General features: G+C 49.3%; 5 protein-coding genes across 5 annotated transcripts; 2 read left to right on the top strand and 3 right to left on the bottom strand.

The window, feature by feature from the left end:
• Window positions 1–230: 230 nt before the first annotated feature.
• Window positions 231–5409, bottom strand: FSUBG_10718 (chromodomain protein; the record flags this gene model as incomplete). The annotated part of the gene is made up of 5 exons (XM_036675324.1): window positions 231–363; window positions 422–4712; window positions 4782–4863; window positions 4918–4944; window positions 5002–5409. The coding sequence occupies 5 exons, from the start codon at window positions 5407–5409 to the stop codon at window positions 231–233; spliced, it is 4941 nt and encodes a 1646-aa protein (XP_036533785.1).
• A 2329-nt stretch (window positions 5410–7738) lies between these two features.
• On the top strand, window positions 7739–9838 carry FSUBG_10719 (translation initiation factor rli1; the record flags this gene model as incomplete). Its single annotated transcript, XM_036675325.1, has 5 exons — window positions 7739–7758; window positions 7850–7874; window positions 7949–8363; window positions 8419–9749; window positions 9806–9838. The coding sequence occupies 5 exons, from the start codon at window positions 7739–7741 to the stop codon at window positions 9836–9838; spliced, it is 1824 nt and encodes a 607-aa protein (XP_036533786.1).
• Window positions 9839–10620: 782 nt separating this feature from the next.
• Window positions 10621–13195, bottom strand: FSUBG_10720 (U1 snRNP; the record flags this gene model as incomplete). The annotated part of the gene is made up of 5 exons (XM_036675327.1): window positions 10621–10752; window positions 10814–11578; window positions 11632–11748; window positions 11802–12998; window positions 13052–13195. The coding sequence occupies 5 exons, from the start codon at window positions 13193–13195 to the stop codon at window positions 10621–10623; spliced, it is 2355 nt and encodes a 784-aa protein (XP_036533787.1).
• A 422-nt stretch (window positions 13196–13617) lies between these two features.
• Window positions 13618–15565, top strand: FSUBG_10721 (TRAPP trafficking subunit trs65 domain protein; the record flags this gene model as incomplete). Its single annotated transcript, XM_036675328.1, has 2 exons — window positions 13618–13870; window positions 13920–15565. The coding sequence occupies 2 exons, from the start codon at window positions 13618–13620 to the stop codon at window positions 15563–15565; spliced, it is 1899 nt and encodes a 632-aa protein (XP_036533788.1).
• Window positions 15566–15754: 189 nt separating this feature from the next.
• Window positions 15755–18561, bottom strand: FSUBG_10722 (dna replication regulator sld3; the record flags this gene model as incomplete). Its single annotated transcript, XM_036675329.1, has 5 exons — window positions 15755–16314; window positions 16369–16907; window positions 16962–17683; window positions 17731–18438; window positions 18526–18561. 5 exons carry the CDS (start codon window positions 18559–18561, stop codon window positions 15755–15757), a joined length of 2565 nt encoding a protein of 854 aa, XP_036533789.1.
• Between the last annotated feature and the right edge of the window lie 2371 nt (window positions 18562–20932).

Below are 20932 nucleotides of genomic sequence, written 5' to 3' on the forward strand. Positions count from 1 at the left end.
GGTAGTAAAGGGCAAACATGCTGACAGCCCCTGTCTTTTGAGGTATGCGCAACCAAACGCCGATCCTATGCCGGAAACTGAATAAAAAGATGCTCAAGTCATAATGAAACAATATCAGGTATAATCTGCTCGTAACAGGGAGGTAGGTGGGTGTGTTTGTTTTGGTTTCGGACTGATTGTTCCTTGTTAGGAATAGTCCATTACTTTTCTAAAGCTGGCGGAGGCGGTGACTATGCACCATTGGTTTTGGTCGAACCGGATCCCTTGCTACGGGAATGTAGAGTGCGATACATATTGCTCAATCGCTTTCCCGTGACGCTCTTGCTTGTATCATCTACGGGCCACAAAGCTGCCAGAAAGTCCCTATCATCAGTGTTAGTTGGGCCCGCCACAAGAAGCCGTCCATCATCATAAGACTTACCAGAAGTTGCTCTTGAGACCTTCGTCAGCAGCAGTGGCCGCCAATTTCTCGTCGAGAAAAGTGCCGATAACGACCAGCTCGACGCCAAAGATAGACGCCCGCTCCTTGCTTGACTTGACGTTGTCCTTGGTGGTAGAAAGAATCCTCTCAAAGTTCTCTCGGACCGGTTTGAGTAGAAACCAAATCATGGCGTCGTTGTCCTCAGCTCTCTTATCTTTGTTATCGCCAATTCGGCGAAGTTCGTCCAGCCTTCGCAGAGCTTTGGCTCGGCGCTCATCCTGAGGATGCGAGTCCTGGGCTCGCTCTCGCTCGCGATCACGATCTTCACGATGTCGGTCATGTCGTCTATCGTCACGACGGTCGTCACGACGGTCATCTCGTCGCTCATCTCGTCGCTCATCTCGTCGCTCATCTCGTCGCTCATCTCTCATCTCGTCTCGTCGCTCATCTCGGCGGTCTTCCCGACGATCATCGCGATGGCTGTGGCTGAGGCGGTGCTTATCATGTCGCCTGTCGTCCCGTCGTTCATCCCGTCGTTCATCGCGGCGCTCATCACGACGGTCCTCATCATCCCGATGACGCCGCTTCTCTGTCCTCTCCCTGTCCTCTCCATGCTTACTGGATCGACGATGCTCCTCGATGCGGCGGTGCTTAGGGCTGCGGCTATCTTCATGAGATAGATGTTTTCGCTTGAAATCCGGTCGTGGGGTTCCACGCTCCTCCGCATGGCTTCGGGATCGGTGCAGGTCACCATGAAGGTGGTCTCTGTCGCGGTCGCGAGACTTCTTGCCATTGTGCGGAGCAGGAGACGCTGTGGCACTGCCACGATGGCCATTGGCAAGTGTCTTTTTGTTGTTGCGGTGATGATTCTCTACTGCTCGCTGCACACCACGATCATTAGAGTGTTTCGCTTGCAGGACTGAAAGCAGATACTCTGATCGACGAACAAGGTGGACGGCGCCAGGAGCCTTCATCTTGTCGTTGCCCTTGCTACGTTCCTCCTTCTTCTCCACGCGATGTTCTTCGAGGAAGAGTTTGTCTGCCATCTCCAGATCAGGATCGTCGCGGATCTGGGGCCAAGCGCCAAAGCCGTGTCTGTCAATACCGACTAGGAGCATGGCATCTTCTTTAGCACCCCAAGCACAAGAGTAGCTAGCGGCCTTTGTGGCGTCAGGGAGACGAAACGTGTGCCAGTCACTGTGGCTGCGAATGACTTGTCGGAGAAGCTGAAGCTGCTTCGGACGTTCTATGGCCGTTTCAGCATTTATCTTCTTGAGATCGACGAAGTCTATCAGGACAGCTTTGCGGTCCTTCTTCGTGAGAGTCTTCCCGATTCTCTTTTCTTCTTCCACCATCTGAGCATAGTTGTCGTCCACTGCCTCCTTAGCTGCCTTGATGAATTCATCGAGGACCGACTTGACGTAGTCTGGATCCCTTTCTTTCAGCTTGGCTTCCTTGATGATTTCATCCCCGCGATCATCCATTGAGCCGTAACGGAAGTACGCCTTTATTAGACTACGTTGTTCCTTATCGTTCAAAGGGCGCTTAGGATCGAGAGGCACGGGCCTTCGGTCATCCTCCTCCTTGTCTAGCTGCTCCTTCTGACGTTTCTTGAGGCGAACATCACGTTCGCTCTCTCTGTGGCGGCTCTTGATGGCCGCTCTGCGTGGAGCACTTTCAGCCGCCACTTTGGCAACGTAGGCCTCATGCTGTTTCTTTTCTTCCTCGGCCTTAATTTCGGCGATCTTGTCGGCGGGGATAATTTGATCCCAATCAAGGTTGATGTCATCCACTTTCACATCAGTGATTTGCATGAAATTGTCCCAGTCGATGCCGCCACTGCTTAGGTTTATCTTGTCGTCGACCTTGGTCTTGGTAACCTCAGCGTTCTCAAGAATCGAGTCAATGTCGAGTTGTTCAAGCCGTTCTTGGTTGCCACTCTGTTCGAACATCTTGGATGATCGCATTTTGAGGACCATTTGGATATCTTCAGACGAAGACGGGCCTTCAACTCTGAGGCCCTTCTTGTTGAGCTCCTCCTTGAAAGCTGCCTTGCCATCGTCAGTGACACCAGCCTGGATGGTCAGATATTCGAGTAAGAGTTTGTTGCGAGCCCTTTCGAGAACCTCTTCCTCGACAGTCTCCTTGGAGACTAGGCGGTAGATGTTTACAGGACGTTTCTGGCCGATGCGATGGGCACGAGCCATGGCTTGCAAATCAGCTTGAGGGTTCCAGTCAGAGTCGAAAATGATGACAGTGTCTGCCGTCATGAGGTTGATTCCAAGACCACCTGCACGAGTAGAGAGAAGGAAGCAAAAGTCATCGCTATCATCAGCGTTGAAGTGGTTGATGGCCATGCGTCGGGGGCCAGCAGCAATAGTGCCGTCCAATCTCTGGAACTTGTAACCCCGCAGAGAGCAGTAGTCGCCAAGAATATCAAGCATTTTGACCATTTGACTGAAGATCAGGACTCGATGGCCATCTTTTTTTAGCTTGGAAAGAAGTTGATCGAGTAACATCATCTTTCCACTGCTGGCAATCAAGCCCTTGATTTGATCTTCACGGCGGACGCTGCCGGCCAGGACCTTCTCCTCAGCACCAGGAAACATGTAAGGATGGTTACTGATCTTCTTCAGTTCCATCATAATGTTCAGGAGAGAGTTCTTATGTCCATTAGTGGCATCGCAAAGGGCTGTGTAGTTTCTGGTCAGGATGTTCTTGTAGTACTCCAACTGGACATCTGAAAGCTCGACGCGGATAATCTTCTCAGTCTTGGGGGGAAGATCTGACTCGACGGTTTCCTTGGTTCGTCGCAGAATGAAAGGTGCAATGGCCTTGTGAAGTTGTTGTAGTTTCTCTTGTGCATCGCTGGCAGAAAGGGAATCAAGATCTTCGTCAATGTCGACTTTGCCAGGGTTAAGAAAATCGAGCAAAGCAGAAAGTTCGGCCAAGTTATTTTGAATAGGTGTTCCCGTGATTAGGATCTTGCAAGGAATGCCAAAGCTTACCAACCGGTTGTATAATTGAGATTCACGGTTTTTGAGGCGATGAGCCTCATCAACAGCGAGCGTCTGCCATTTGATAGACTGCAGGAATTGCCAGTCCTGGAGAATAAACTCGTATGAAGTAACAAGGACGTTGAACTTGGGCTTCTTTGGGTTGCCATCGACAAGCAGCTCGTGCTCACGAATGATTTTCCGAGCATCTTCGGGTCCCAGGTAGACAACATAATTGATGTCAGGTGACCAATGATTGAAAGTGTCGCACCAGGCCGGGATGACACTCAGAGGAGCAACCACAAGCGATGGTCCCTCCTGACGTCGAGCATTACGGAGCCAGCTGAGGAATGATACGGTCTGTACCGTTTTTCCTAGACCCATTTCATCGGCGAGAATCACGTTGTTGCCCTTTGTCCAGTTCAAACACAGGAAGTTGAGGCCCCGAAGCTGAAAGTTGCGGAGTTCGCCGCCTTTGATGAAATCGGGTTGCTCCTCGAGCTTGACCATCCGTGATCTTGTGTCGAGGTTCGTCTCCTTCCGGTCTGACTGCCACGAGCGTGATGCTCGATCAAGGTATTGGTCAATCTGGTCTTGGAACGCGTCGCTGATTTCTGACGCGACCTCCCATGTGCATTCTTCGTACGTGAGGCCCTTCCACTTGACAAGATACTCAGTATCGTCTTCACCGTCTCGTACAGCAACCACTCGCTCGACCTTGGTGTAATCCTCGAATGCTTCCTCGTCTCGCTCGCGATCAAGGAAAAATTGCTCCTTCGTTTCGGGGGGAATATCATCACCAACGCGGATGTCTACCTCGTACTCAATCACCTTTCTAAAGTAATTCTCAACTTTACGGTAACCTCGATAATCTCGAATGTCTTGAAACGTCTCCCAAGTGTCATGCAAGTGCGACTTGCCTTGCCACTTAATGAAATATTCGAAGTCGTTCTTAGTCAACCCATAGGAAATTTCGAATCCGTCTTTGAGCCTATGCCGGACAACTTTTTCTATATATGGTGAATCGTCGATGTAGTCAACGGTGTATGCCATGGGGGCGAGCTCGTCGTCGTCATCATCCTCGTCAACGTCGCTCTCTTCGTATGCTCCTTGTTGTACCTGTGCAGCACGACGACTCGACCAGCGCTTTTCAGCAAGGGCGAGATCTGGCTGTGCCTCGCGTTGCATCCGAGCCTTCTTCTGCAGGCTCTTTGCGCGAGCACCGCCATAAGTGTCGGAGTCGGAGTCGGAATCGGCTGTGGAGGCACGTAACGTTGGAGTTCCAATCTTGGATGCTGAGATGACCGCGTTAGCCCGTGATGGCGACGAGGGTAGGCATTACACATAGAAGATCGGCAACTTACAAGGACGGGAGGATTCAACACGTCGTCGTTTGACTGTACGACGGTTGACAGGGGGTTCAGAATCCGAATCATCAGATTCGACCTGCATACGTGAGCTAATGATACATCGTGATACCGAATTGCGATAATGACCTACAATTTTTCGTTGTTCTCGAGGTCGCGTCTATCTTCTTGTCAGCAACCTTGAAGAGAGTTTGAGTGAAAACTTTTCACAACGTACACTTCTCCTCAACCCATAGAGCTCTGGATTAGCCTTGATATACTCGTCTTCCTCGACAGGAGCTTTGCGCTTGGAGGCTCGATTCGAGTCGGTAGAGCTATCGCGGTCTTCCATCGCGTCTTCGTTCTGTGATGGGAGGCTCTCCTCCATATCGAAGTCTCCGTCATCAGACGCATTGTCTTCGCTTGATTGTTCACTCGCTGACATGTGTGTATTGTCGTGGACGATATTGGAATCGTTGTTCGCCTCGTCTGAGGATGCCGGTGATGGTTGATCGAGTGTGAGATCGGGGGCATCATGCGAGTCGCTGTCGGTTGCATGATCTCCTGTATCAAACGACATGCTGATTCCATCAACCGGCGACAAATGTCCATTGGAGGGACCCCCCAAAGTAGGGGTGGACATCATGTTGGTGATGATACAGGCTACCTACTGAGGACGCGACGATATTAGCTGATATTCTAGTCTGACGTGTGCGCATGAGGGATTAACGGAATGACGCGACTCCGGCGACCCATAAACGACCTCTAGAGCGTCTGTTTATTAGGGAACCGATAGAGATGAAGTACTTGTCGCATCCCGTGTAAGTTATCGATGGTCGCTTGATGGAAACACCGAACTCGCAATTGAGAGAACCAGGTGACTCGGGTGCGGCATATCGGGTCACAGGAGGGTCCAGACGAACGTGGAGCATCGAATCCATCAACTTTCATCGGATTATTGCGTATATAAGGCTCTCAAGGAAGCAATATCGTGATGGGCAAGGCCGAGGCCGAGGCGGGATCGACGATAGGCGACAGGCCAGCAAGCCAGAAGCGCGGTAGAGACAAGAAGGGGCAGGAAGGGTATAGGAAACTCACAAGTCATTAAAGTATAACATGCAGACGAAAGCCAACATCTAGATACTATCGGCTGCCTGTCGGGAAGTGTTTGGGGGTATCGGGGGTCCAGTGACGTGGGTAGGGGACGGGAGAATCAATTTGGTGGAGAGGCAGGAACCTGAAGATTTGGATTGATTGCACGGGGGGTGAGAGGCTGAGAGCACCTGAGAGGTGGACCATGTATCACGTGACCGTCAGCCACTAGTCCTGACGCGAGATCCGTACCCAAGTGACTGCGAATTTACCTTATAGTCGACAAGTAAGCACAGTGTAAGGCAGAGCTTTGCGTATCTTGACCTGATTATTTTTCTTCAGCTTGCATCAACATCAATATGTCCGCTTCTGACTGTTCGGGTATGAAGTTGCATCTATTTCTACATGCCTATTGTTTTTCTGTTGCATGTATGCCTACTACGTAGTAGCCAATGAACGTGACAGACTAGCGCTACTACCCTGGATTCAACCAAGGACCGTATTGTTCTTATTAGGAGATTGATTGTAGTGGAAGTACGAATAGACTATTGCCTGAGGCCAGGGCATGAGTCTGGGGTGCTAGATAATTACCTTAAGGTAGAGCCTATCTAGGTGCTAAATAAATTGGTGCTTCTGTTGATTGTTCTTCTTTAGTCTCCCACTCGGCGCTGAAAATCGTAACCAGGGAGCAAGTGAATGTGAACGAATTAAAGGCAAACCGAATTGTCTTTTCTCTCTAGGTAGGTGCATGTACCGACATAAGCTCCAAGATAAAATTACACAAATACGATGTTATTAACTTCAACACACTCTATTCACTGGAGATAGTATCATACTAAATTTGTGTTTTGGTCCATAATGCTTGTCATGTGAGACAGAGAGCGGATTGGCTCATGTTTAATGGTAAATTTGTTCCTCTGAACCTATAATACAGGGCGGTATTGGGTGTAATAAGACATTTGAATAACCTACTATAGGCCACCGCGACTTCAACCTTGATGTGATATAATCCAATGTGTAGGACATGTTTGTTGGCACAGCAGAGTGGTGTGTTAGGTAGTGTGAGTGAGTCAGCTCAGTCCGTTTTGGGTTCCTTTTCTACGAAGAAACCCAAGGCACCGAATAATTCACCTGATGGATTGACACCTTGAAGAACCCGAGGTCAGAGTCATGTTAGGAAATGGTAAAAAGCTCAAGAAGGGGGAACACGTGAGTCAATTAGTAGTTTGAGAACTTTGAATAGATCTTCTTATTGTACTTAGGTATTGAGTATTGATGTAGGTATTCTTTTTTTGCACCAGGTTCAAAGACACAAGCCTTTGTTTGACATATCGAGGACGTCAGGGAAAACCTGTTGACCTGCTCAATACTTGATTGAGTTATTTGGCAACTCAGAGAGACCCCCATGGATACTCAGGCACTGAATCAGGAAGGCCCATGAGTTGCTGTAAGGCACTTTAGTCATGGAAGTTGACAATATGTTAAATGGATGGCTGCAGCAACAACGTCATGCAAGGTTACACTCACATTTACAGTCAGAACTGAGTATAGTAGTTTACTCAATACGCGAACCTCTTAATTTAGTAGGTCCACAGCCCCCCCGCCAAACCTATGGCAGGGCCTGAAAATTGGATTACCACCCGCACAACCCAAAGCCTGACCTTGGAACTTCCTTTAACCTTGATTTCTCCCTCCGATTTTCTTTCTCACCCTGTATCCCGCTGAACAAAGAGCATCGGCGAGCGCCAGCGACTCACTGTATCTTGCGCGCTCGAGACCTCTTGGCCGTCAACCTCCGTCTTCCCTCTTTTCTTACCCACGAAACAAATTTCACCCCACCAAACTCAATTTGAAGCGACGACGTTTGCTACATCACCACAACAATGTCGGACAAGCTCACTCGGTACGTAAATGCGATCGGCACGAAGCACATAAGCAATGTAGAGGAGGAAAAAGACAAAGAAGAACAAGAGGCACTGACATGCAATCAATAGTATCGCCATCGTCAACAGCGACAAGGTCCGTCATTAGCATGATCTCCAGCATCAGCATCACCATTGCCCCGCCAAACATTTTCTGACCCCTCCTTTTAGTGTCGCCCTCGAAAATGTCGACAAGAGTGCAAAAAGTCTTGCCCCGTCGTTCGCAGCGGAAAACTCTGTATTGAGGTCCAGCCCGACTCTAAGCTTGCATTCATCTCCGAGCCCCTCTGTATTGGTTGCGGTATCTGCCCCAAGAAGTGCCCTTTTGACGCCATCACCATCATCAATTTGCCCACCAACCTCGAAAGCCAGGTCACCCACCGATATGGACCCAACAGTTTCAAGCTGCACCGTCTGCCCATGCCCCGACCCGGCCAGGTTCTTGGTTTGGTCGGAACAAACGGTATTGGAAAGAGTACCGCCCTGAAGATTCTCAGTGGAAAGCTCAAGCCCAACTTGGGTCGACACGACAACCCTCCTGACTGGGAGGACGTTATCAAGCACTTTCGTGGTTCCGAGCTCCAGAGTATGTAGCTGCCTCAAGTCTGCGAGGAGCCGAGTTGTTACTAACTTGCTGCCAGACTATTTCACCAAGCTTCTCGAAGATGACCTCAAGGCAGTTGTCAAGCCTCAGTACGTCGATCAGATCCCCAGGGCGGTCAGGGGCCCCAACAAGACTGTCCGATTCCTTCTCGAGAGTCGTGCCTCGCTTGGAAACATGGAGCAGGTTGCCAATGTTCTCGAGCTGAACCACATCATGGACCGAGATATCAACCACCTTTCTGGTGGTGAGCTTCAGCGTTTCGCTATTGGCACGGTTGGAGTCCAGGCTGCGGACGTCTATATGTTCGATGAGCCAAGTTCATACCTCGATGTCAAGCAGCGTCTTAGTGCTGCCTCGATCATACGGTCCCTCCTGCGTGACAACGGCTATATAATTGTTGTCGAGCACGATCTGTCTGTTTTGGATTATCTCTCTGATTATATCTGTGTCCTGTATGGAAAGCCCGCCGTCTATGGTGTCGTCACCCTCCCGTACTCCGTCCGTGAAGGTATCAACATCTTCCTGGACGGTCACATCCCGACTGAGAACTTGCGATTCCGAGACGAGTCTTTGACCTTCCGTATTGCGGAGACTACCGATGATTTCGCTATCGACAAATCTCGTGCCTTTACCTACCCTAAGATGGAGAAGACTCTCGGCAGCTTCAAGCTGAACATCGAGGCTGGCGACTTCACTGATTCCGAGATCATCGTCATGATGGGTGAGAACGGTACCGGAAAGACTACATTCTGCCGCCTCTTGGCTGGAGCCCTCAAGCCTGATAGTCAGAAAAGCGTCCCCGAGATGCGAATCAGCATGAAGCCTCAGACCATCACCCCCAAGTTTGATGGCACTGTCCGCCAACTTTTCTTCAAGAAGATTAAGCAGTCTTTCCTGTCCCCACAGTTTCAGACTGACGTCGTTAAGCCTCTCAAGCTCGACGATTTCATTGATCAGGAAGTCAAGAACCTTTCTGGTGGTGAATTGCAGCGTGTTGCCATTGTTCTTGCCCTGGGTATCCCTGCGGACATTTATTTGATCGATGAGCCGTCGGCCTATCTCGACTCTGAGCAGCGTATTATTGCCTCACGAGTCATCAAGCGATTCATCATGCATTCCAAGAAGACTGCTTTCATTGTTGAGCACGATTTTATCATGGCCACGTACCTTGCCGACCGTGTCATTGTCTTCGACGGACAGCCTGGTATTGACGCTCATGCTAATAAGCCTGAATCGCTCCTTACTGGCTGCAACACCTTCTTGAAGAACCTCGACGTCACTTTCCGTCGTGATCCCACCAACTACCGCCCCCGTATCAATAAGAGCGGATCTCAGCTCGACCAAGAGCAGAAGATGAGCGGTAACTTCGTAAGTTCAAACGCTGCAGTTGCACAAGATGATTATTCACTAACATGTTTTTGCAGTTCTTCTTGGAGGAGACCCCTGACAAGAGCTAAAGGCGTCCACGATGAGACTTTCCCTTCTCTCGACGGTGCTTCTCACGGCGTTTGGGGCGTTCAAAATGGGAACGGGCAAAAGCAGCGAGTCTTGGGAATAGATGATGACCGCAGCGTCAGCGAGGATGACGACCCAGACGAATAACGACGGCGACGGCAGAGTGTCTCCTCTTGTCTGGTCCTATGAAGCCTTTGTGTTAATCTGGCTTTTTTTCTTGATGGGCACTCGAGGTGTTTGAACTTCTCGAGAACTTGTCTGTCAACGGCAAATGGCTTGCTTCGTAGATTGAGGGACAATTGATGTATTAGTACCTCTGCCGTCTACGGTTTCCCACCTCGCGGGAAACAATTGACATTATAGGAACGGCCGTGAATTAGTCTTGAAATAGTTTCAATTACACAGATATTGGATCGTGTAGCAAAAGTGATGAATTGAAACATTATAATGATGTCAATAATCCTTACTATTTCTAAACCTTGGACACGCACGCCCATCTGGAGTGTTGGCTACTATCTCAACAAATTCACAAGCAATAAACTAGACTAATATAAGAAGCGGAAAAGACACATACTGGTCAAAAGACTGCTTCTGGAAGCAATGTACTCGCCATGTCTCCACCGTTGTGGTACTGGGTGGCCGTGGCGACAAGGGGCCGCAAGCCTGTACTCATGTGTCATCTCGCCGGACGGACCTTGTCAGGGGATTTGACAATGCCAGTACGTACTGAGGAAGAGTGCAGCCAAATGCTCTAACCATAGCCTTTGACATACGGTTCCAGTTTCTAATCCTCCTCAATCTCGCCCTCTTCGCTGCCGGAGTGAACATCCTTGGTTGCAGGTGGAGGGGTTTTCTTACGAGGACGTTCTTCAGCACGAGGCGGTGTACGCTCTCGAGACCGTTCCCTCTTAGTTCTCTGGTTGAAATGATCAGCTATGCTTTCTCCAGTGCATTTGAGGGTGGTTTTGGATTCGTACCTTAGCATCGCGCGAATCACGACGAGTGTATTCGTCTTCATCATCTGGGCGACGACGTCGAGAGCCGGATGGACGTTCATCCCCATAGTTGAGTTCGTCGTGTGATCCCCGGTCGGTACGCCGGCGATATAGTCTCTCGCGTTCATCTTCTCGATCTCTTCTTTCGCGGTCGTAGTAGCTGTCATCATCACGACGTGAGCGAGAAGGACGATCGTAATCTCTTTCCCGCTCGCGATCACGATCTCTTTCTCGTTCACGACGAGGTGGTGGTGACAGACGACTTCTATCTGCACCCAGCAGACCCTCAGCCATGGTGGATTTACGGTGATTACGCTCCCGCTCGGCGATAGCCTTGCGTCGGTCCGCTTCGTAGGCATCGGGCTCCGGACTGCGACTTCGTCGAGAACCACGTCCACCACTACGATGAGATCGCTCACCTCTAGATCGTTCCCGCTCACGGCGATGCATGTCTCTTTCGCTCGACATACGGTCACGTCGCCTATAGTTTCGATCTGCTTCATCTTCCTTCTCTCGCAGCCGGCGAATGTGCTTGTCAAAAGCATTGCGTCGTGCATCTTCGGATGCAACGGCCTGGAACTCGTCTGATTTCAAAAGTCGAGATCGTACCTTGTCATATGTATCACCCAAGGCGATAGGGGGCTCCATACGCTTCATGTGAGCACGTAAATCGTCGATAGCTCTGCGTTGTTGGCGTTCCGACTGTCGATCATCGTCCCCTCGCTTGGACGAGCGTTTTTCGCGAAGCTGGTAAGTTGTCAGCACCAAAACACAACTCAACATCAATTAGGTCAACTTACTCGATCGAAGATGAGCTTGAGAATATCAGGTTCAATGTTAGCAGTCCGTCGATCATCCTTCATGATGGAGAGGAACTCTTCAAAATCGCTCGTAGGCGTAAGATCAAACCGCTTGTCCTGCAAATTGTTACTAACCAATTATGAAAGCTTCATCAGGAGCAACAACTTACTTCGAGAACATCCAAGACATCGTTCCTCGGTCCACGCAGCCCACGTTCCTCCTCTTCGATAACATCCCAGAAAAGCTCTTGAGGGGTCGAGCCGCTTTGGCCTACGGCGTCGGTATAGCGATTGTCATTCTCGATGAGAGGAACGATCTGGCTCCATTTGGTTCCGGCATTGATTTTTCCATTGCGGCGAAGTTCAGTAAGGAGAGACTTGAAAGCGTCACGAGCCTTGCGTTCTATTCGGAACTTTCTGTTCTTCTCCTCCTGCTTTGTGTCGTTGAACCTGCGCTCAAGAGCCTTCATATGGTTTTGGAAAGCAGTCAAAATGTCAAACTTGGTAAGACCCTGGTACTTCTCGTCATTCTGGAAAGGCGGGGTAGATGAAATGATACCTTGAGCATCAGCCCATCGAGTGTACGGCTCCAAGTTGAGCTTGGGAAGCAAATCGATGAGGCCATCCATAGCGGTCTTCCGAAGAGTCGTCTGCTTCTCAGCGTGTGCCTTCTTCAGGCTAATGATATACTCTTCAAAGAGCTGCCGACGCTCACTCTCATTGTTGGTAGAACGGAATATGGTCTCGCCTTCAATAATCGGACGTGCGGTCTTCCAACGGGTGTAATGGGTGATCTCAGGGTGCCTTTTCAGCATAGTCTCGAAGTCAGCGCGGAGTTTAGCCAATCTTTCCTTGGCGCGCTCCTTGTCCTGGACAACAACATCCTGACAATACTTATCGAAAGCAGCCTTGCGATCCTTAGGATCCTTGATGGCACGAAACTGCGGGTCTCGTGCAGTTGCTCGAATGGTTTGTTCCCAAGTCCAGTCCGGCTGGACTCCGCTTCGTCGAAGAAGCTTGGCAAAGGCAGCTTCAGCCTCTTCAGTGGTGGCGTATTCGGGGTCGTTCGTCGCGGGTACAAAAGCCTGAACTTTGGGGTCGTTCCCATACGTGATCTGACGAGACTCGGGATAAGTGTCGCGTTGGTCGCGATACTGATCGTATGGCGCTTGGTTGTAGCCGCCTGCGCTGGCGGGAGGCGTGTAGGGGGTTGCAGAAGCAGGGGTTGCGGGCTTGCTTGTTGTACCGAGGGCGGCCTTGTAAACATCGGGCATCTCCCAGGAGCTCTGTTTCGTCTCAGTATTATACCAATACTTTCGGCCTCCCTCTGCAGTGTATTCCTTCCATGGCTGGTTCGCGAGAGCGCGCTGTGGCTTGTTAGCAATAACGTACACACCAATGACGGGCACTAGAAACGGACCTCAGCTGAGCTCATCATTTCTTCAGGCTTCGTCCATTGCGTGGCTTTGGTAGTCGGATTGTAATAGTAGGCTCTTCCATCGGGTGTATGATGCTCCTGCCAAGCCGTGACAGGCTGGCCATAAGGAGAGCCGAAGCCGTTCATCTTGAAAGTACTGTCACCTGGCGCGGCTTATGTACGCGACACAAATCGCCCGCTTCAAAGTAGTGGCGGGATCCTAGGTCGTGATAAAATGATGGCGATGTGGTGAGAAGGATAAGTCAGCCAACACGGAGGCAGTTCAGTTAAAGGTCAATCTCGGCAGCACTAACTTTTTGCGCACAGATCATTTCCTGTCGCGACAGGACAGCCAAGCCAAGTGCGTGATTACCTAAGTCATTGACCTCTATCAGAGGGACCACGTCGCTAAGGGGCATGGCCTGCATTCCGACTTACACGGGTAATCTAACAACATTGTCAATGATAGTTAAAAAGACGAGATCCTTCATGCGCGCGACTTGCAAGACCCTATTGTACTCACATCCCAGTTTGCTTCATAACAGGCTCGGTTTGATTCTTTGACTGAAATGTCAGACTCTGGTAATACCACTGACAGGGAGTCTATACCCACGGAGGCGACTCAACATGAGCCTGAATCTCTCACTCAGCTTAAAAGAAGCCTATTTATTACCGACCCTACGACTGAGTTTGCTGAGCAGTCACATTTGTCGTATCTTATACCGGAGAATACAGATTTAGATTTGGAAGCAGCTTTTAAGGATGTTGAGCCTGGGAAGTCAATACTTGATTCAATCAAACGCAGGGATACATTGTTCTTCGGTGAGCAAAACACATTCTCTCTCGTCACTGTGTTTCTAACAATCCCCAGACGAGACGGTAAATGTTCTTTTACTTCTCAGAAGTCCCTGGAAAGATGAAACATCACTCCGTACTCACCTCAATCGGCTAGTGATATCAGTCGAAGCCCAGATCGTCAATAGCAAAACCCATGGCAAGGAGAACTCTACGGCAGATACCATCTTCTCAGGTACAGTCCCAGATGTTGATGATCCTTTCATTATCGTCGACGGGGGGGATGAGGACGAAGAAGAAGAAAAGGAAGAAGAGGACAGTGACGAAAGTGAAGAAAGCGGTGATGATGCCAGCCTAAGCCAAAGTGTTTTTGCTGTATGGAAGTTACCCGTCTTTTTGAGTCGACCTCGTACGCGAATCTCGGCACCAGCTATCATCTTCACCGCATCCGCGAGCATGAAGCCTGAGGTTTCAACTGACCTCATTGGAAAGGGGAGTGGCTACCTTCAGAGCGGTGTGCCCTCTGGTTTTAACCTACTCGAGTCTTTTGGAAGCGATGCTGCACTTGGCGGAGTGAAGCCTCGGTTATCTGCGCTGCGAGTATCAAGAGTTACGCCCGTTACGCGCTCACAAGATGTCACGAAGCATATACGAGCTCTGCCTCAGGTCCAGCACAAGATCTTTCCTGTCGTCCACACGAGAATCCGATTTTCAAGGCCGACTACAGCACCGACCAGCTCAGCCGTGATCGCACTGCTCGAAGTTGACTTTACATCTCATTTCGAATGCGAGGTATCATTAGATCAAATCGAACTTTCAATTCTCGACGCTACTGTCGAGAACCTCAACAATGACGCGGGCATGCAGCTACCTCTTACCTGCGTGTCTCACGATCATATTACGTTCCTCTATCGCATTGCTCCCCGTCAGCACGACGTTACAGTCAAAAACCCCATGCGGGAACTGGACATTAAAATCTCTGCTACTGCGCAGGTTATACCGGGCCGCTGCACGCCCAGTATGAACATGTCATGGTCTACGCAGCTTGACTTTACTCTTCCAGTCAATCCTGGCTATGGATCGGCAACTGCTGGAACTGGCATTGTCCGCGCCCATAGACCATCGCAACTTTCTATCACAGGCCAAGCAGTAAATCCCCTGGTGTCGCCCTCTATCATTCGTCCAGACGCCCTGCCCACCCTCGAGGCTGCTACATCCAACACAGATGCCTCCATTACAGAACTTGGCATAACCATGACCTTCACTGGTCCCTCTGAACCTGTCTACCCGGGCCAGGTCTTTTCTTGGACCGTCTATATTGTGAACCGTGCCACAGAAAAGAATTCTGCGCCTCCCCGCAAACTCGCCCTCGTTGCTATTCCTAAGCGCCGGCGAAGCGAAGTTCGTATGACACGGCCTCCCTCAGTAGGTGGTCGACGAAATGGTGAAAAAGATGTTGCCGATGCGGTCACCGACGAAAATGTACTCCATGCATTACAGAGGAACTCGTCCGTCGAGTCAACCGATGTGGTTTGCTTAAGCGCTGATACCCGTGTCGGTCCTCTTGCCCCAGGAGCTTGTCACGTAGTCGAGCTCCAATTTCTCGCACTACAAGAAGGCGTTGTGAGCCTCGAGGCCATGCGAGTTGTTGATCTAGGGTCACAGGAGCATGTCGATATCAGAGATTTACCAACTATGTTGGTAGAGCCAGCAGCGGCATAATGTCGTTTCATTCAAACCAAATGTGTTCATGTCGGGCTATCATATTACCTGTATCGTGTCGTATCTCTAATGTCATTATCGATACAATATTTCTTATAATGTTCCCTACGCCTTCTAATGATGCCGAAACTCCTGCTGCAATGATGCATGTCCCTCATAAAAACACCACTATATGTTCCGACAAGTAACTCATAACAGGTCATCTAGGTCGTCATCCCATCCTAGTTTCTCATATATTGACACCGACTTGGCCGGCATGGGCTCAGCCGCCCGATTCTCCATGTCTATGATTTTTGTTTTCATACCCTTTACGGGCGTTGCCAAAAGCTCGTCATCACGAGAGAAAGCGAAACTGACCCTTCTTTTTCGATTCGTGACTCCAATCGGGTTGAACAGGTCGGCAGCGGATATAGTTCGTCGTTCTAGAGACGGCGAAGAAGGCGGGAATGGCAAAACGTCTTCATCGTTCCTAGGCCGACGAATGAAACTCGATCCGGCCTTTGTAGGCGTACTGCCGATCCTCTCAATGTCAGGAGTTGGACTCTGACGGAAGCCATCCCGCTGTGTTCCTCGGAGACCAGTAGAGGGAACAATAGAGGGAAGGCTTGAGGGGGGAATGACATCTTCAGTGCTCATAATGGGTGTATCTGCTACATGTGGTTTTGCAAAGACATCTCTGAAACGTGTGTTTGCTGGCGTTGCCTTCACAACAGATGCGCCTAGAGAGCTTCTGCCTGGCTTTGTCACTCCTGAGAGTTAAGGTTAGCTAGAAATACTCGCAACGTTACTACTCGAATACATACTCTTGGCCGAAGAGCCCACTGTTGCTCGCCGTTCAGCCGCTTCAGCCAACGCCTTGCCGACAACTTCGCGGTTAGGCTTTCTCAAAGAAGAGATAGCCTCCTTTAGCTCTGCTTCGACTTGAGCCTTTTTGTTAGATTTTGCGTCTTGCAGGTTGGATACACTGCTGCTCCGAGATAATGGCCCACTCCTCCTATTCATTAGATCCGATTCAGCGTTCAGAACCGACTTAACCAGAGATGGATCGCTCGATTCTCGCTTGATTCCTGGCAGAGAAGTGGATGTTGCAGAGCGCATGAGGGCAATCATGTTACTAGGACCTCTGGAAACACTTCGCCGTGACTGCTGTTCTGTCGAAAGAGCTCTTTGCAACGTCCTTGTAGGCTGACCTGATAAAGAGCGTTTGGCAACTGCTCCAGGCTTAGGTGAGCGCTTGCTTGATGATCGTTTCAGAAGCTTTGGCCTTGTAGGTTTCACAATGACAGGCCCTCCTAATTTGCGGTTGATCGAATCACACAGCTCTGGGAGCCTATGGGAAAAGCTACCGAAGCTAGTCAGTCGTTATCGGGAGAGGGCAGGGAAACATGAGGCTTACAATGGTACAATGATGTCCACGCAAAAGTCTTTCAGAGGCTCCGATGACGCCTTCTGCTGAGATTGACCATCCGGTGCTTGAGTGATCTGGGAGTCTTCTAAAAGCAGCTGCTCATCGGAAGCAGTAGATTGCCAAATAGTCAATCGATCAGCGTGGACATCTAAAAGAACAGGAAGATTGTGTTTGCTCCGCTTCTTGGCCGACGGAACCACCACGTCACCCTGAGTTTCAGCAGCACCGGGCAATAGGGGAAGCTGGCTATCTTCCGTGCCGTGTACAGGTTTCAGAGGAGTCAATGCCAGGATCTCCAATATGATTATCATCTGGAGCTGGGTTTCTCTCGTGCGAAGCATAGAGGTAAGTGATCGAATTTGTTGAGTGGGAACGCCGGTCTCGTCCTCTTTCAGTTCAGGTTTGTTGGTTGCCCACCACTTTCTGATATGTGCTTCTTCATGTGGATAGAGCCCATCCTTTCCGATCTTCATCTTCTTGGCTCGGCGCTTTCTCTTTGGGCCTTCGTCAGAACTACCCACCACTGTTTTCATCTGGGCTATGAGAGCTGGAACAGTCTCACGATACTTTTTGTCGATTTGGACAGTGGTCAGAACGAGTCCTTTCAAGAAATCGATGAGATCCTCAATGTCTAGATTAGCTTCAAGGTCGAGATGGAAAACAGAACGAGCACGAGAGAGTGGCCCCTTGGCAAAATAGGCGAGCGATCCCTGTGTTGATTAGCTATAGTAGCGAAAGCCAAGCTCAAAGGTCTCACCATGGACTTGTATAGCATCTCGAAATACTGAGTTCTTAAGGTTTCGAATAAGCTTTCCGTAGCCGGCTGCTGGGAGGGCTCCTCATTGATGCCAGAGGTTGACATTGCAGTTGTTGGACGTGATGCCTGGGCCTGCTGCTCGCTTAGGGTTTGTGCCAGTTCTTCTGGTCTGGAGGTTGGCGATGGGAGTTTGGAATCTGCGGTTGTCGCAGCTTCGGGGGCAGCTTCTATTTTAACAGACTCGGCCAATGTTGAAACAGACTGCGACCTGGGCCTTTTGCGTACCAGGATTTGAATAGCTTCGATGGCTGCCCGTTTGATCTTTTCTTCCTTATGAATGTGTGGGGTGGTAATTACGGAGGGCCCGTATTGGTTTTGAGACTCGGTTCTAGCAGTTAGGCGTAAGCGTTCTCGACAGACAGCAGATGCGCCGTCTGCTAGAGCCTCCAAGTCTACCCAGTGTCCTAGCCTGCATACAACATATACTCCGTTGGGTTGTCGCTCGAGAGCGTATACGGCACGACTTGCTTCCTTTCTGGCTAGAAGCACCACTGGGCCAGAGCCCATTCGACTCTCCAAGTCAAGGATCTTGATATGAGACTCGAAGAATCGATGCGAAGAAAGATCAACATTGGTAGCGTGGAAATCGATACAAGAGAGAGGCAGACGTTCGCGGGGAAGGACCATCAATGGATAGAGGATGCGAGGCTGGACATTGAGTTTCAGAGGATGAGGCTACATGATGACCACGAATTAGCTGAAGCATTCAACAGTGCCCGACTTGGATTCGCAAACCTTGATAGCAATCGACGGCTTTAAAAGATGCTCCATGGCTACTGAGTCGGCCCTCTTCCTCTTGTGTCCGTGGGGAGAACGCAGCTCATCTTTGTGATTTGAGCTCCCTTCAGAGCTTGGTGTCAAAATCCTTGACCGCGCTGGACGCGTCGCGTCTATGCCAGCAACGGCGGAAGAGGACATTGAAACGGAAGATTTATCATGCGGCAGAATCCATCTGAAAATATTCGAATACAATTACAAAAAGATTTGAATTTAGGATGTAGGTGGCTGCAAGGCTGCAAGAAAAAAAAAACCTGCTGTTGTTATGATGTGAAGTGCTCAAGTAGCATGCGTTTTATGTGCTAAAGTGGTTTTAATGGGGTGCGTGCAAGGGAGGATTGGATGTGACGTATTTGATAGATAGGTCCTGTCGCGTCGCGTCTTGATTTTAGTGGATATGGGCACCCTGGAAACCACTAAACACACTGCAGAACTGACAGCACCTCAATCACCTCATTCTCAGAGTAAATGGTCTGTAGAATGTATAGCAGCTTGCTATTCTTATCTATAAAAAGAGATTTTATGGCATCCGAGTTATCTGTTATAATCTATTCATTTAACATAATCACCGCACGCGCAAAGTCATGTTCTTGCTTGGAATGTATTCAAAATGTGTCATCACGTCATGAATTTATTCATTCAATCGGCAAATATAATCACCCTTCCGTAGGGAATCTAACAAGCCACTCGATCAAGATAACACATTAGCTTTTTCCCTCTTTCGGGCAGAATAGACTCTATTTTTCCTATAACCAATATCAACTCTCAGTAAATATGCCATTAAATATATGCTTTAATCCATGATGTGAGTAAATCATAACTTAAAACACAATAAAAAAACACTTTACGTCCCCTCGTAGAGGTTCACGTCATGAATTGTTACCGATTTGTAGGACGACCTCATGAACATTGGATACTACTGTCATCTAGATCACGGACATCAAGGCACCTTACTCATAGATTTGCGGTCAATTTGAGACGTATTCAACCCTCTGCTAAAGGCATATATGCCAACAGCTAACTGCCTTACACTGAGTTGAAGATACTCAGTAGGTACCTACTAATAGGGTTTGTCTGAAATTATAATCTTTGGACCAAGTATTTTTTGTCTGATGATGAAACAAGACACACCCAGCTACGATGCCAATCCTTCTTGACAATTCAGCTCACATCGGGACACCTCCTTGTCGTTGAAGATACCCCGGCTATAGGGGACCTTTAATGATCTCCTATCACGGTAAGCTCGTATGGAAGGAGAGGCTATTTTGTATACGAGGTGTCCCGGCCGTGAGTTGGCGGAAGCTGACGTCTATAGCATGAATGCCAAGGCTCTTGCATGATAGCGCATGTGATGTCGGACAACAACGAACAGCCACTTATTATTCAGCTTTGAGCAATCACCAGCTCAAGAGTCTTTGCTTCTTCGGGCTTGCTAGGCTCGTAGACGTCAACTTTGCCATTTTCTGGTGGCTACAAAGTCAGTTCAACTCCTTGAATCTTACTTAGCCAGTACTCTATAGCCACGGCTCTTTATTCTCGAACATGGTTGGCCATTATCGATCACCCCACGCATTACTGCAAGGAACAAAAGGCAAACATTTCTCAAGGTCGTTGTCCCTGGCGTTAGTTCAGTTGGGCTGCATTCGATGCAATGGAGATCCTTTTCGACTTTCTTCAAAACCCGGCAAGCCTCCAAACTGTAATCGTGTAAGCGAGCAGACGTTTCATAGCCACCCCAACTGTGCCGTTTATCTTTCGTGTTTTAGGCTACCCAACTACTAACTTTTAGCAAGGCACTATACGTATCTTCTGTCAAGTGACTGACTTAGTAGTACGCGAAGGATTCACGGCAAGTTTCTTCCTCTTTGTACCTCGAGAACGTTGCAAGTAGTACAAAGCCCATATTGAGGCTGTCAGACGGAAGAAGCGATTTGAATTCGAGATACACGTGCCCCATATTTCTATCACCTCATACTCAATTGGCTACCTACCTACCTTATCGATCCCGTTGCACAAACTCAGCACTTGCAGTGGCGATCCCCCGCGCCAACCCTTTCCCTTGGTTGTACATAGGCAGGTACCTAGTTCAGATATGAGAGGCAACTTAATTCATCTATCTCGATCAGAAGACGCTGGGGCTTCTATAGCCACGCTAGACTTCTAGAAGGTTCCGCAGGTTTACTCATAGGCAAGTTGCATCTAAGGAAACATATAAACATAGCAAATAGCAAATAGAGGAGGCATTAGGTCTATCCAACATACGTACCGTGTGTTGCGGGCCGTCATGGGCACAAGAATTAAAATTCGAATCTCAGATGGGGGTATCTGATTGGTTGGGCTCTTCCGTCATAAGTCCAGATTTCGG

The sequence above is a fragment of the Fusarium subglutinans genome, assembly GCF_013396075.1.
Source record: "Fusarium subglutinans strain NRRL 66333 chromosome Unknown NRRL66333_c0000189, whole genome shotgun sequence".
In the NCBI taxonomy this organism is placed as follows: domain Eukaryota; kingdom Fungi; phylum Ascomycota; class Sordariomycetes; order Hypocreales; family Nectriaceae; genus Fusarium; species Fusarium subglutinans.